Here is a 12,778-nt window from a genome sequence, read left to right as displayed (position 1 = left end):
CAGGATAGGAAGTTTCCAACCATCTTCTCTATGTTTACCCTGGAAAGCCCCCCAATAATTTTAAAGATTGCTGCCCCAGTTCTCCCTTTAGCCCTCTCTCTTTCACAGGGAGAAGATCTACAATCTATTCAATCTTTCCTGGTGGTTCTAACCTCTCGATCCTGGCATTATTCTTGTAAATCCTTTTTGAACCTTTTCCCGTGGATCTCACTCAAGTGAATATTTCTGACTTCTACAATGTGCTGCATTCAAACACATAATTATAGACAAATCTTGAATGAATCACAGCAGAATGAGCATTATATCATCCAGTGGTCTACATCCCCCCCGGGGGATACACTCTTTTCCTGCCAGATAATTCATTGCGGAAAACCCAGATTACATTTTCCTGGGATTCCAACAAGAGACCGGCAAAAAATCTGCGATATGCCACAGTGCACACTGATAGATGGCATATGCAGCAGACAAAAGAATATGTTTATTCTTTTTTATTTTCTTGAGAGATCTTGGATTCTTTTATGTATCTCATTGAGGTCATGGAGTACACAGTTGAATGACACAGATCAGAAAGGTTCCAGTTCCAATCCTTCACCACACAGAAGAAATGCTACAATTGGATTTTAAACAGTGAAAGCCTTTCAATAATCGCAGGCTTGTTAGAGCACAGACAGAGGCCATTTGGCCCGTCACTTTGACACCAGCTCTCCAGACAATGACTTTGTGCCTTTCTCCTGTCCTTTCCCCACAGATTGGGTGGGATTTTCCAGCCGTTCCCACTGGTGGGATCTTCCAGTCCTGCCGACGGCAACCCCCACTGCAGACACCCCAGCAGCAGAGGGTGCGAATAACGAGAAACCCAATGACAGTACAATGGCGGGATCAGAAGATTCTGCCACCAGCCAATGATTGGCATCTCTGCCATCGCAAAACACAGCCCGGGATGGGGGTAGTGGGGAGAGGGAATCTTGTCCATTGTTTCTGTTCAAGTAATTATCTAATGCCCTCTTGCCTCAATTCAACCCACTTCCAAGTAGCGCATTCCAGCCCTGAACCACGCGTTGTGTGGAGAAGTTTTTTTTCCTCACACTACAATGAAGGAGGCACCTGCCGAGCAATTATACTGCAGAGTCATCCTGAAGTTAGTATTCTTGTTTAGTATGTGCCCTCTGGGGACACCAAACAGGCATTCCAACTCTCACACTCCACTGATTTTGCAGCAACTTAACAAGTCAAAGTTAAAGCAGCATTGCAAAAATTCTATTGGTGAATGAAAGGGAAGACTTTACATTTCAGTAGCATCTTTAACAAGCTCAGAACCTCATAATGTTGATCCATCTAAAGCTTGATGTCCTGATATCACAAACCCTGCACTCACAACTGTAGTGAGTGAGTTTGAACCAATGTTGCACTCTATCTTTGTGCATGAACACAAGTGAATTACCCATCAACTCCCCCAGGTCTCTCCAGTTTACAAGAAAGGGCCCCGACCAATCCAGCAAGATTCTGGAAAAAAAAGACAGAAAAATTCTGGAAAATCTCAGCAGGTCTGATAGCATCTGTGGAGAGAAAACAGAGCCAACATTTCGAGTCTAGGTGGCCCTTTGTTAGAGCTTATTCTAAACCTATTTTATTTATTAGCATTTCCTGTAAATTACTCAAACACACCACTGACAGGCAAATAATGAGACATCTTGAAAGGTAGAATATTCTTATTGGTGAACACCATGCCTTTCATTAATCGAGATCAACAGAATTAGAACTCACCATCCTGCAATTTTGGCAATCGCATCACCACAGAAAAAGCTTTGTAGATTTTTCCAAAGCTCTTAACCATGTACCACGTGCAAAACTATTCAACAAATTAGATCATTAACCCACCTCCTGACTTCCCAAAGCCTGTCCACCATCTACAAGGCACAAGTCGAGAGTGTGATGGAATACTCCCCACTTGCCTGGATAAGTGCAGCTCCAGCAGCACTCCAGAAATTCGACACCATCCAGGGTAAAACAGCCCGCTTGACTGACACCCTGTTCTCTCCGTGTCTGCGTGGCTTTCCTCCAGGTGCTCCGGTTTCCTCCCACAGTCTGAAAAACACGCTGGTTGGGTGCATTGACCATGTTAAATTCTCCCTCAGTGTACCGAATAAATGCCGGTGTGTGGCGACTCAGGGATTTTCACAGTAACTTCATTGCAGTGTGAATGTAAGCCTACTCATGACAAAATGAAAAATGTTTTCAAAAAAACTTAATTTAAGGGACACCAGTTGAAAACCACGTTAATTTTAGGTTAATATGACTGTTGACTTTACTTTTTGCGTGCCTCCTGTGAAAACTCCAGTGTAAGACTGCAGAGGGAAGCCTTACCAAGTACCAAGGACATCTCAAAGTGCTTTGCAGACAATGATGCACATCTGAAATATAGTTACTGTTGTAATGTAGGAAATTGGTAGTGCAAGCCTGCTGCCTTGGAAAAGCAGCCAGCATAATTAAGGACCCCACAACCCCAGACATTCTCTCGTCCACCTTCTTCCATCGGGAAAAAGATACAAAAGTCTGAGGACACATACCAACCAACTCAAGAACAACTTCTTCCCTGCTGCCATCAGACTTTTGAATAGGCCTATTTTACATTAAGTGAATATTTCTCTACACCCTACTTATGACTTGTAACACTACATTCTGCACCCTCTCCTTTCTTTCTCTGTGTACAGGAAACAATAGTTTTCATTGTATCCCAATACATGTGACAATAATAAATCAAATCAAATAATAAAAGGCTGAATTTATTGTATATCTGCTTTTCTGTCTGTATTAAACTTTATCACGTTAATGTCAATTAAAAAATGTTGTCTTCTTCCTTGCAGGTATTTCCTTTGGAACCTTTTGGCTCTCTCCTACACGCTAGACTTTTGGAATGAAGCCTACACGTGGCCGCTCCTGGTTTACATGTTGTCGAGTTGCATCTACCCATTCACTTCCAGCTGTGCCCATACGTTTAGCTCAATGTCCACCCGTGCCAGACACATCTGCTTCTTTTTTGACTATGGTGCTCTCAGCCTGTACAGCCTAGGTACATTGATTCTATCTGAATATATAACCAACAAGTGGGGAAAATGGTGGATATCTTCGTAGCTTCTCTAACTGGCCTGTGACAACTTTGTGGTGGAAATTTGGCAAAAAGCATACCCAAATGCATCCAAACATAGAAACAAGAAGCAGGAGTAGGCCATTTGGCCCTTCAAACCTGCTGTACCATTCATTTTGATCATGGCTGATCATTGAATTCGATATCCTGATCCACCCTTCCTCTCATATCCTTGATCCCTTTAGCCTCAAGAGCTATATCTAATTTCTTCTTGAAATCAGGCAATGTTTTGGCCTCAACTACATTCTGTGGTAGTGAATTCTGCACATTCACCACCCTCTGGGTGAAGAAATTTCTCTTCACCTCAGTTCTAAGAGGTTTATTGCTTATCCTCAAACCATGACTCCTGGTTCTGGACTCCCCCACCATTGGGAACATTTTTTCTGAATGTTACCATTGGTCAGATGCTTTGAGGAAATCTGTCCCCGTGTTTTTTCCTCTATTCATCTGTGGGAGATGAGTGTCACTGGCTGGCCAGAATTTATTGATGTGGCGATGCCGGCATTGAACTGGGGTAAACACACTAAGGAGTCTCACGAGACCATGTTAAAGTCCAACAGGTTAATTTGGTAGCAAACACCACTAGCTTTCAGGGCTCTGCCCCTTCGTCAGGTGAATGGGGAAGGGGCAGAACCCCAAAAGCTAGTGGCGTTTGCTACCAAATAAACCTGTTGGACTTTAACATGGTCTCGTGAGACTTCTTACAGAATTTATTGCCCATCCCTAAATTCCCTTGGAGGGCAGTTGAGAGTCAACTACATTGCTGTGGCTCTGGAGTCACATCTAGGCCAGACCAGGTAAGGATGGCAGATTTCCTTCCCTACAGGATGTTAGTGAACCAGTCAACAGTGGTTTCACAGTCATCAGCAGATTCTTAATTCCAGATTATTTTTATGGAATTCAAATTCCACCATCTGCTGTGGTGAGATTCGAACTCGGGTCATCAGGACATTAGCTGAGTTTCTGGATTAATAGTCCAGCGATAATACCACTTGGCCATCACCAGCCCTTGCTGTAATTGTAAAAGACTCCTGACGGTTTTACATTTTGGATTGCCCTTTCCCCTCAGGTTCTGCCACTGTCTACGCAGCTTACATCATGCCCGACAAATGGATCAACACTCCCTTCCACAAGTGGTTTGTGCCTGTCGCTGTCTTCAACACCATTGTTTCTACTGGCCTATCATGCTATTCCAGGTAAGACTGATTACTAGAGCATCACACCATGTTCATAGACATTATGATACAAGATGAAGAAGACATTTCAATGTTTGGTCCATTAAACTTACCTCCTGCTACTTACTGATGAAATGCCAACAGAATTAGCTACAAATATTGATTGAATATTGACTGGATCAAAGCTGTCAGAACATATCAGAATTTTATGATAGTTGCTAGTCAAACCTCATTGTAACGCTAATTACATTGCAATTCTGACTCTATTATAAAAATGACTCTATAATTACTCTATGATCTCTTTTACACTGTGACCCACATTATAGTGTTCTGAATTCTGATTTGATATAATTTATTATTGTCACCTATATTGGGATACAGTGAAAAGTGTTGTTTCTTGCGCACTATAGAGACAAAAACGTACTGTTCACAGAGTAGGGGAGAAGGAAAGGAGAGGGTGCAGTCTGTAGTGTAGCATAGAACGAGAGTAAAAGATTAGAGGATCTGCTGGGGACAGCTCGCAAGAACTTGGCACATTCCAGCGCCATCTTGATTTCTTTTAAAAAGGTACCTTTTCTCTAGATTTAGCACTTTACAAACTTCCTGATTCAAATCCACCCCTCCCCCACCATTCACATATTTTATCCCAACGCGCATAGTCCTTTTCCCAGCAAAGGGGAATTGAAAACCACAGGGCAAAGGTTTAAGGTTAAAGGAGAAAAATTTAACGGGGACCCCTGGGGCAACTTCTTCACACAGAGGGTGGTGTGTATTTGAAATGAGCTGCCAGAGAAAGCGATTGAGACAAGTTCAATAGCAACTTTTGGTAGGTACGTGGATGGGAAAGGATTAGAGGGATATGGGCCAAACATGGGCACCCTGGTCAGCATGGACAGATTGGGCCGAAGGGCCTGTTTCTGTGCTGTATTGCTCAATGGCTCTACTGCTGGAATCCTACCGCCTTGCCCAGCACAGAATCGGAGCGGGTGAGGGGCAGTCAACGGAAATGCTATTGATGTTGGGTGGGAATTTCCAGTCTCGCTCAAGCAAAGCCATAAAATCCTGCCCTGTGACTGTCTGACTTGTCCCATTATTGTCTCTCTTTGTATGAAGGATCCCAAGTGACACGTTAACCCCAATCACACCGGCCCTAATTACACTAGATAGATTGCTGACAGGGTTTCCCCAATCTCCCGCAATAACAGTAACAGAATTCCTGGACAAGAATTGTGAACACGGCAGATTGCTCCAAAAAGTTCTGGCCCACGGGATCCCAGGCAAAGTGTCACATTGGATCCCAAATTGTCCAAGAGGCAGGAAGCAGAGGGTGATGATAGAATGGCGCTTTTGTGACTGGAAGTCTGTTTCCAGTGGGATTCCGCAGGACCCGGAGCTAGGGTGCCTTGTTATTTGTGATGTACCTTAATGATTTTAATGTCACGAGTATGATCAGGAAGTTCGTGGATGACAGATCAGTTGGTCAGGTAGTAAATAGTGAGGAGGAAAGCCATACACTGCAGGAGGATACCAATGGACTGGTCAGATGGGAAGAGCAGCGGCAAATGGAATTCAACTTGGAAAAATGTGAGATAATGCACTTGGCTAACTAGGCAAAGGATTAATGGTAGGACCCTGGAAGTTACTGAAGATCAAAGAGACCTTGGAGTGCATTTCTACAGACCCCTTAAAGTGGTTAAGAAGGCTGATGTGATACTTGCCTTTATTAGCTGAGGCACAGAATACAAGATCGAGGGGAGTTATACTGGAACTGTATATAAAGCTGGTTAGGTCACAACTGGAGTATTGCATGCAGTTCTGATCACCACACTATAGGATGGATATGATTGCACTGGAGAGAGTGCAGAGAAGACTTATCAGGCTGCTGCCTAGCCTGGAGGGTCTGAGTTACAAGCAGAGATTGAATAGGATTGTTTACCTTGGAACAACAATGAATGAGAGAGGACCTGATAGAGGTGAATTAGGTTATGAGTGACATAGATAGGGTGGATAGGAAGGCACTTTTTCCATTCGTAGAGAGGCCAATAATCAGCGGGTATGGATTTATGGTAAGAGGCAGAAGACTAAGGGACGAGTCAAAGAGAAAGTTTTTCACCCAGAGGGTGGAAGGAGTCTGGAACCCGTTGCCTGAAGGCTCAGTTGAGTCAGAAACTCTTGGAACATTTAACAAGTATTTAGATATTCACTTGTGTTGCCATAACCTCCAGGGCTATGGACCAAGCGCTGGAAAATGGAATTAATGTTGTTAGCTCTTTGTTGACTGACACGGACACAATGGGTGAATGGCCTCCTCCTGAGCTGAAAATGCCCATGAATTTGAGAGAATCCTTATGAAAGTTTTAGGTGACAATGTTCGTTATGACCTTGTGCTTGCTGCCCTTTGTCTTGTTTGTTTCACTGATTTGATAGAATATGGCAGCTTAGTGATTATACTGAGCCAATTATCCAGGGGATAATGATAGATAATCTAGAGAGATGAGTTCAGGTCCCACCCCCCACCCCCCCAGTCTCCGCTGTGACAACTGGGGAAATTCAAATTCAATTAAATAATTAGCAATCTGAAATAAAAAGCTAGCATCAGTGAAGGTGACTGTTTAAATACTGGTTAATCGTAATGTCCTTTTAAGGGAAGAAGATCTTCCAGCCTTACCTGATCTGTGTTTATGAGCAACTCAGAATAGTGTGGCTGACTCCTAACCAATCAGTCCAGAAAGCCACTCAGTTGTATTCAAAATGGTGGCTCACCACCTTCTCAAGGGCATTAGGTGATGGCCAATGGATGGCCTTGCTGGTAATGGCTAAGTCTCATGAATAAATTTTAAAAACTGGCAGAAAAGACACGTCCAGGTGCCACTAGCTCACCATCGCTACCTGACGTTTTACTAACTAAAATTGGAGTTAACTCCCCAGTTTCAATATCTTCTTCCTCCATTTTCTTCACTCCTATTTTTCTGTTGATGACACTGGATCTGGTTAGAGTAGAGTTCCACAGATCCTGACAACCTCACCTGTCCTTCCCATGTGAGCCAAGTGCAATGGCAAGCTACTAGACTAGGGTTAAAAGACTGGCATTAATACAACACTTCTCACAATCACTGGACACTCAAAGCATTTTGCACCCAACAAAGAGTTTCTGAAGAGTTGCCACTGTTATGTTGTAGAAAATGTGACAGCCAATGTGCACACAGCAAGATCCCACAAATGGCAATGTGATAATAACCATTTAATCTGTTTTGTTCTGTGATATTGATTGAGGGATGAATATTGACCAATAATTCCCCTACTCTTCTTCAAGATAGTGCCATAGGGTTATTTTAATCACCACCCTAGCTAGCAAATAACACTTCAGTTTAAAATTTCTTCAAAATATTGCACTTTTGACAATGCAGTAACCCCTCAGTACTTGAAGATTGATTGTTGGGCTCAAGACCTGAAGTAGGACTTGAACCTTGAGTTTCAGAGGTGAGTATATTACTAATTGAGCAATGTCTGACACTGCACCAAAACCCTGCAGGATTGCCATGTTGAAGGTGGTAGATTAGGTGCCAGTCAAGCTGGCTGCTTTGTCCTGATGGTGTTGGGCTTCTTGAGTGTGGTTCCTGGCGCAATTGTCCAAACCAGTGAAGAGTACTCCATCACACCCCTGACTTATGCCTTGTAGATGGTGGACAGGCTTTGGGGAGTCAGGAGGTGAGTTAGTCTCTGCAGAATTTCCAACCTCTGGTCTGCTCCTGTAGCCACAGTATTTATATGGCTAGTCCAGTTAAGTTTCTGGTTAATGGTAATTCTCAAGATGATGGTAATAGGGATTCAGCATTGATAATGCCGTTGAATGTCAAGGGGCAACTGTTGGATTTCTCTTTTGTTGGAGATGGTCAGTCCCTGGCACTTGTGTGACATGAATCCTACTTGCTACTTGTCAGCCCAGGTCTGAATATTGTCCAGATCTTGCTGCATTTGGACATGGGCTGCTTCAGTCGTGAATAATGGTGAGCATTGTGCAGTCATCAGCAGACATCTTCTCTTCTGACCTTATAATAGAGGGAAGGTCATTGATGAAGCAGCTGAAGATGGTTGGGCTTGGGATACTACCCTGAGGAGTGACATCCAACCACCACAATCATCCTCCTTTGTGTCAGATACGACTCAAACCAGTGGGGAATATTCCCACTGATTCCCATTAACTCTAGTTTTGTTGGGGCTCTTTGATATCACACTCAGTCAGATGCTGTCTTGATATCAAGGGCAGTCGCTCCCACCTCACCTCTGGGTGTCAGCTCTTGCCTCCATGTTTGGACCAAAATTATTTCACTATTATTTTATCCTGTGCTTGATTTCAACATGACAAGTATTTACAGAGGCCATTCAGCCCATGTCAGCGATGCCATTGTTAATACTTCATACCAATCTCCTCCTCCTGCACTTAACCCTGTCAGAATTCACTTCTATTCCTTTCTCCCTCGTGTATTTATCAGGTTTCCTCCTGAATACATCAGATTAGATGATTACTATATTGTTGTTACATTATTCTAACCTTCTGAATATATCCAGCTGCAGCACACCCATTACAGTGATTTTTTTTTTAATTTAACATTCTGTTTGGAATAGATTGTGAAAGGAAGGAGGATGAGCCAGATGGCTGGGCTCTGGCTGATTATGAAGCTGTAATTCAATCTCTGTCTGCAGTTGATTTGTACAAACTGTTTCATTTTGTGGTTGATGGTGTATTTAGAAAGCCAAGACTAAATTCCTCATCATTCACACACACCCACCCATTACACTGGAACTCTCTCTCTCTCTCTCTCTCTCACTCACTCACACACACTCTCTCTCTCTCATCATCTCTTGCTCTCTCTATCTCTCTGCCTCTCTCTTTCACTTACCCTCTCTCTCAATCTCCCCCTCATTCTCTTTTTCTCCATCCTTCAATCTCTCTCTTTCTCAATATTTCTGTTTCACTTCTCTTTGTCTCGCTCACTCTCTCACTCTCTCTCAACTTTTGTCTTTCACCTCTCCTTCTATCTCTCGCTGTCCCAATCCGGCTCTCCCAGTCCTCACCCTCAATCGCCCTCACCCTCGATCGCTTTCTCTCACACTCTGTTCTGTCCATCTCTCTCACTGCTCTATCTCTCTCATGCATCGTCTTGTGAAGCCACTATTATAGGTGGAACCTATGCCATCGGGAGCTATGGAAAGATTCCACAGTATGGACAATGGAAAATACCCTCAAAGGCATGCTGATATGCAAAGTCCAACCAGGGACCTCTCTGCACCTGAGAATGTACACCATGGGTTAGTTAGCATGGTAACCATGATGGTTTGGGACCTTCCATTACAGGAAAACATGGAAATCCCAACACACAAGCAGGCCATTCAGCCCAACTGGTGTATGCTGATGTTTCGCCTCCACTTGAATCTCTTTCGATCCTATGTTATCCAAACGTGTTTGTTTAGCATAGAATCACAGATTGGCCTCTTCTGCATTGTAGGCAATCAGCCCATCGAGTCTGCACTGATTCTTTAACAGAGTGTATTACGCAGGCCCTATCCCCCTAACTCCACACGTTTCCCATGGCTAATCCATCTAACATCTTGAGACACTAAAGAGCAATTTTGCATGGCTAATTCACTCAACTCGCAACTCTTTGGACTGCGGGAGGAAACTGAAGCACCCAGAAGAAACCCATGCAGAGACGGGGAGAACTCCACACAGACAGTGACCCAAGCCGGGAATTGAACCTGGGTCCTTGATGCTGTGTGGCAGCAGTGCTAACCACTGCACCACCGTGCCGCCCACTCTGCGATCCATTTTCTCCCTCTTGTACTAATCTAGCTGCCCGTTTGACAGTATCTAACCTATTCACTTCAACCACTCCCTGTGGTGGTGAGTTCCACATTCTCACCAGTGTCTGGGTTAAGAAGCTTTTCACCTGGGTTCTTTGTTTGGTTAATAGTGACTGTCTTTATGTCCTCTGATTTCCACGAGAGAAAACATCCTGGGTTGTTTTTTAGGTTATCATGGGTGAGATTTCCCAGCCCCGCTCACCCCAAAACCAGAAAATCCGACCTGAGGCTTTTTCCCAGGGTGGAAGAGTCATTTACTAGAGGGCATAGGTTTAAGATGCGAGGGATAAGGTTTGAAGAAGTTGTACGAGGCAAGTTTCTTACACGGAGGGTGGTGGGCGCCTGGAACTTGCTGCTGGGGGAGGCAGTGGAAGCAGATACGATAGTGAGTTTTAAGGGCTACAAATACATGTATTGGACAAATACATGAATAGGATGGGAATAGAGGGATTTGGAAGGGTGGGGGGTTTTAGTTCATTCGAGCAGCATGGTCGGTGCAGGCTTGGAGGGACGAAGGGCCTTTTCCTGTGCTGTAATTTTCTTTGTTCTTTGAGTCAGTGGACCTTTCCGTTGTTTGCTGCTCGCCTGCTCTGATTCCCATGGTGGGCGAGACAGTAAAATTCACCCCCGTGACTTGGGTAAAGCTGGGAAGGGTATATTTAGTGATGAACCCTAATTGCTTCTAGCTATTTACACCATTTTTACAGCAGGTGTTTCTTAGCCATCTCTTCACTTCTCCACTCCAATGAATGTTCTATTTCTGTAGTTCATCCTACCCTCCAAGATATCTATCCTCCGATTATCAATATTCCTCCAATTCTGTCCCTGGATTTATTTACTTCATTCACCACTGGCAACCACGCAGCACTGTGGCACAGTGGTTAGCACTGCTGCCTCACAGCACCAGGGACCCGGGTTCGATTCTGGCCTCGGGTCATTGACTGTGTGGAGTTTGCACATTCTCCCTGTGTCTGCATGGGTTTCCTCCAGGTGCTTAGTTTCCTCTCTCAGTCCAAAAGATGTGCAGGTTAGGTTGATTGGTCCTGTTAAATTGATCCTTAGTGTCCGAGAGATTAGGACGGTAAATATGTGGGGTTATAGGAACAGGACCTGGGTGGGATTGTTGTTGGTGCACTCATAAACTCATAGAATCATAGAGGTTTTCAGTATGGAAACAGGCCCTTTGGCCCAACTTGTCCATGTCACCTTTTTTTTAAACCCCTCAGCTAATCCCAGTTGCCTACATTTGGCCCACATCCCTCTCCATTCATCTTATCCATGTAACTATCTGAATGCTTTTTAAAAAACTATTGTACCCACCTCTACTACTACGTCTGGCAGCGTGTTCCAAACACTTACCACCCTCTTCATTTCTTCATATTGCCCCTCTGGACACTTTTGTATCTCTCCCCTCTCACCTTAAACCTCTGCCCTCTAGTTTTAGACTCCCCCATTTTTGGGAAAAGATATTGACTATCTAGCTGATCTATGCCCCTCATTACTTTATAGACCTCTATAAGATTACCCCTCAGCCTTCTACGCTCCAGAGGAAAAAGTCCCAGTCTATCCAGCCTCTCCTTATAACCCAAACCATCAGGTCCCTGTAGTATCCTAGTAAATCTTTTCTGCACTCTTTCTAGTTTAATAATATCCTTTCTATAATAGGATGACCAGAACTGCACATTGTATTTCCAAGTGTGGCCTTACCAATCAATGGGCTAAATGGCCTGCTCCTGTTCTGTAGATTCTATAATTCTATACCTTCATTTATCAAGACCCTAAGCTCAGGAATTTTCTTCTTAAACCTCTCAACCGCAATTTCTCCTATCTCTTTGACCAAGCTTTTCTGTCCTAATCTTCTTATAAGATTCAGTGGCAAATCTTGTTTGGTAATGGTTCTGTAAGAAGTGCCTTTGGACATGTTATTATGTTAAAAACACTATAAGCGCAGGTTGATGTTGCTTTTGCTGCCTCATTCACTTTAAAAGAATACATTGAAAGTCAGTGTCATCTTAGCATGGAGCTATGATGGTGATACAGCTTAAATAATTCTCATGATTCATTGCTTCCAAGCTGTTCCTCTGGGATCTTCATGCTGTGGTGTAGGAGAGAGGAAAGAGCTCAGAGCAATACCCAAAACTGCAACCTGTCCAAACAAGAACCCAGCAAGCACGTGGCCTGCACCCAAAAATCAGCCCAACCCAAAAGCAAAGAACACACAAATATGATCGCTATGCCAATGCAAACCACCCACGAATGTGTGTCCCAACCCTAACCCTAGCCCTATCCTCCACCCAAACATCACCCAAGTGTAAACAACAACAAAACATGACCGCCAATGAAAAATACGCAAACATGAAGCACCCTCTCACGCCAACCCTACCCAAAGATAAGCTTCCCCAGAGATAAATCCTACTCATAAATAACTGTACCCAAAGATGAGCAAAAACAAACATGGACTCAACCAAACATGAAATCTGCCAACGGTTCCAATCCAAAGCTGGATGGAGCAATGATGAACCTTATTTAAGATAAACCATAGCCAACACTGAGCTGCGAGTAACGAAGTAGCAACTTCAGCAGGGTGTCTGGGCCA

At 43.8% G+C, this 12,778-nt stretch overlaps 1 protein-coding gene across 2 annotated transcripts in view; it reads left to right on the top strand.

The window, feature by feature from the left end:
* paqr5b (progestin and adipoQ receptor family member Vb) overlaps positions 1–12,778 on the top strand; it is a 92,774-nt gene that overhangs the window by 64,470 nt on the left and 15,526 nt on the right. For both annotated transcript variants that reach the window (XM_080214210.1, XM_080214211.1), the window contains 2 exons: positions 2,865–3,070; positions 4,215–4,341. In XM_080214210.1, the coding sequence (XP_080070336.1) occupies positions 2,865–3,070; positions 4,215–4,341 (333 nt within the window). The remainder of the gene's footprint in view (positions 1–2,864; positions 3,071–4,214; positions 4,342–12,778) is intronic.

The sequence above is a fragment of the Carcharhinus amblyrhynchos genome, chromosome 28 (genome assembly GCF_965287045.1).
Source record: "Carcharhinus amblyrhynchos chromosome 28, sCarAmb.v2.hapA, whole genome shotgun sequence".
NCBI classification, from domain to species: domain Eukaryota; kingdom Metazoa; phylum Chordata; class Chondrichthyes; order Carcharhiniformes; family Carcharhinidae; genus Carcharhinus; species Carcharhinus amblyrhynchos.
The sequence above is the reverse complement of the archived record's forward strand: the minus strand, read 5'-3'. Positions and strand labels throughout refer to the sequence as shown.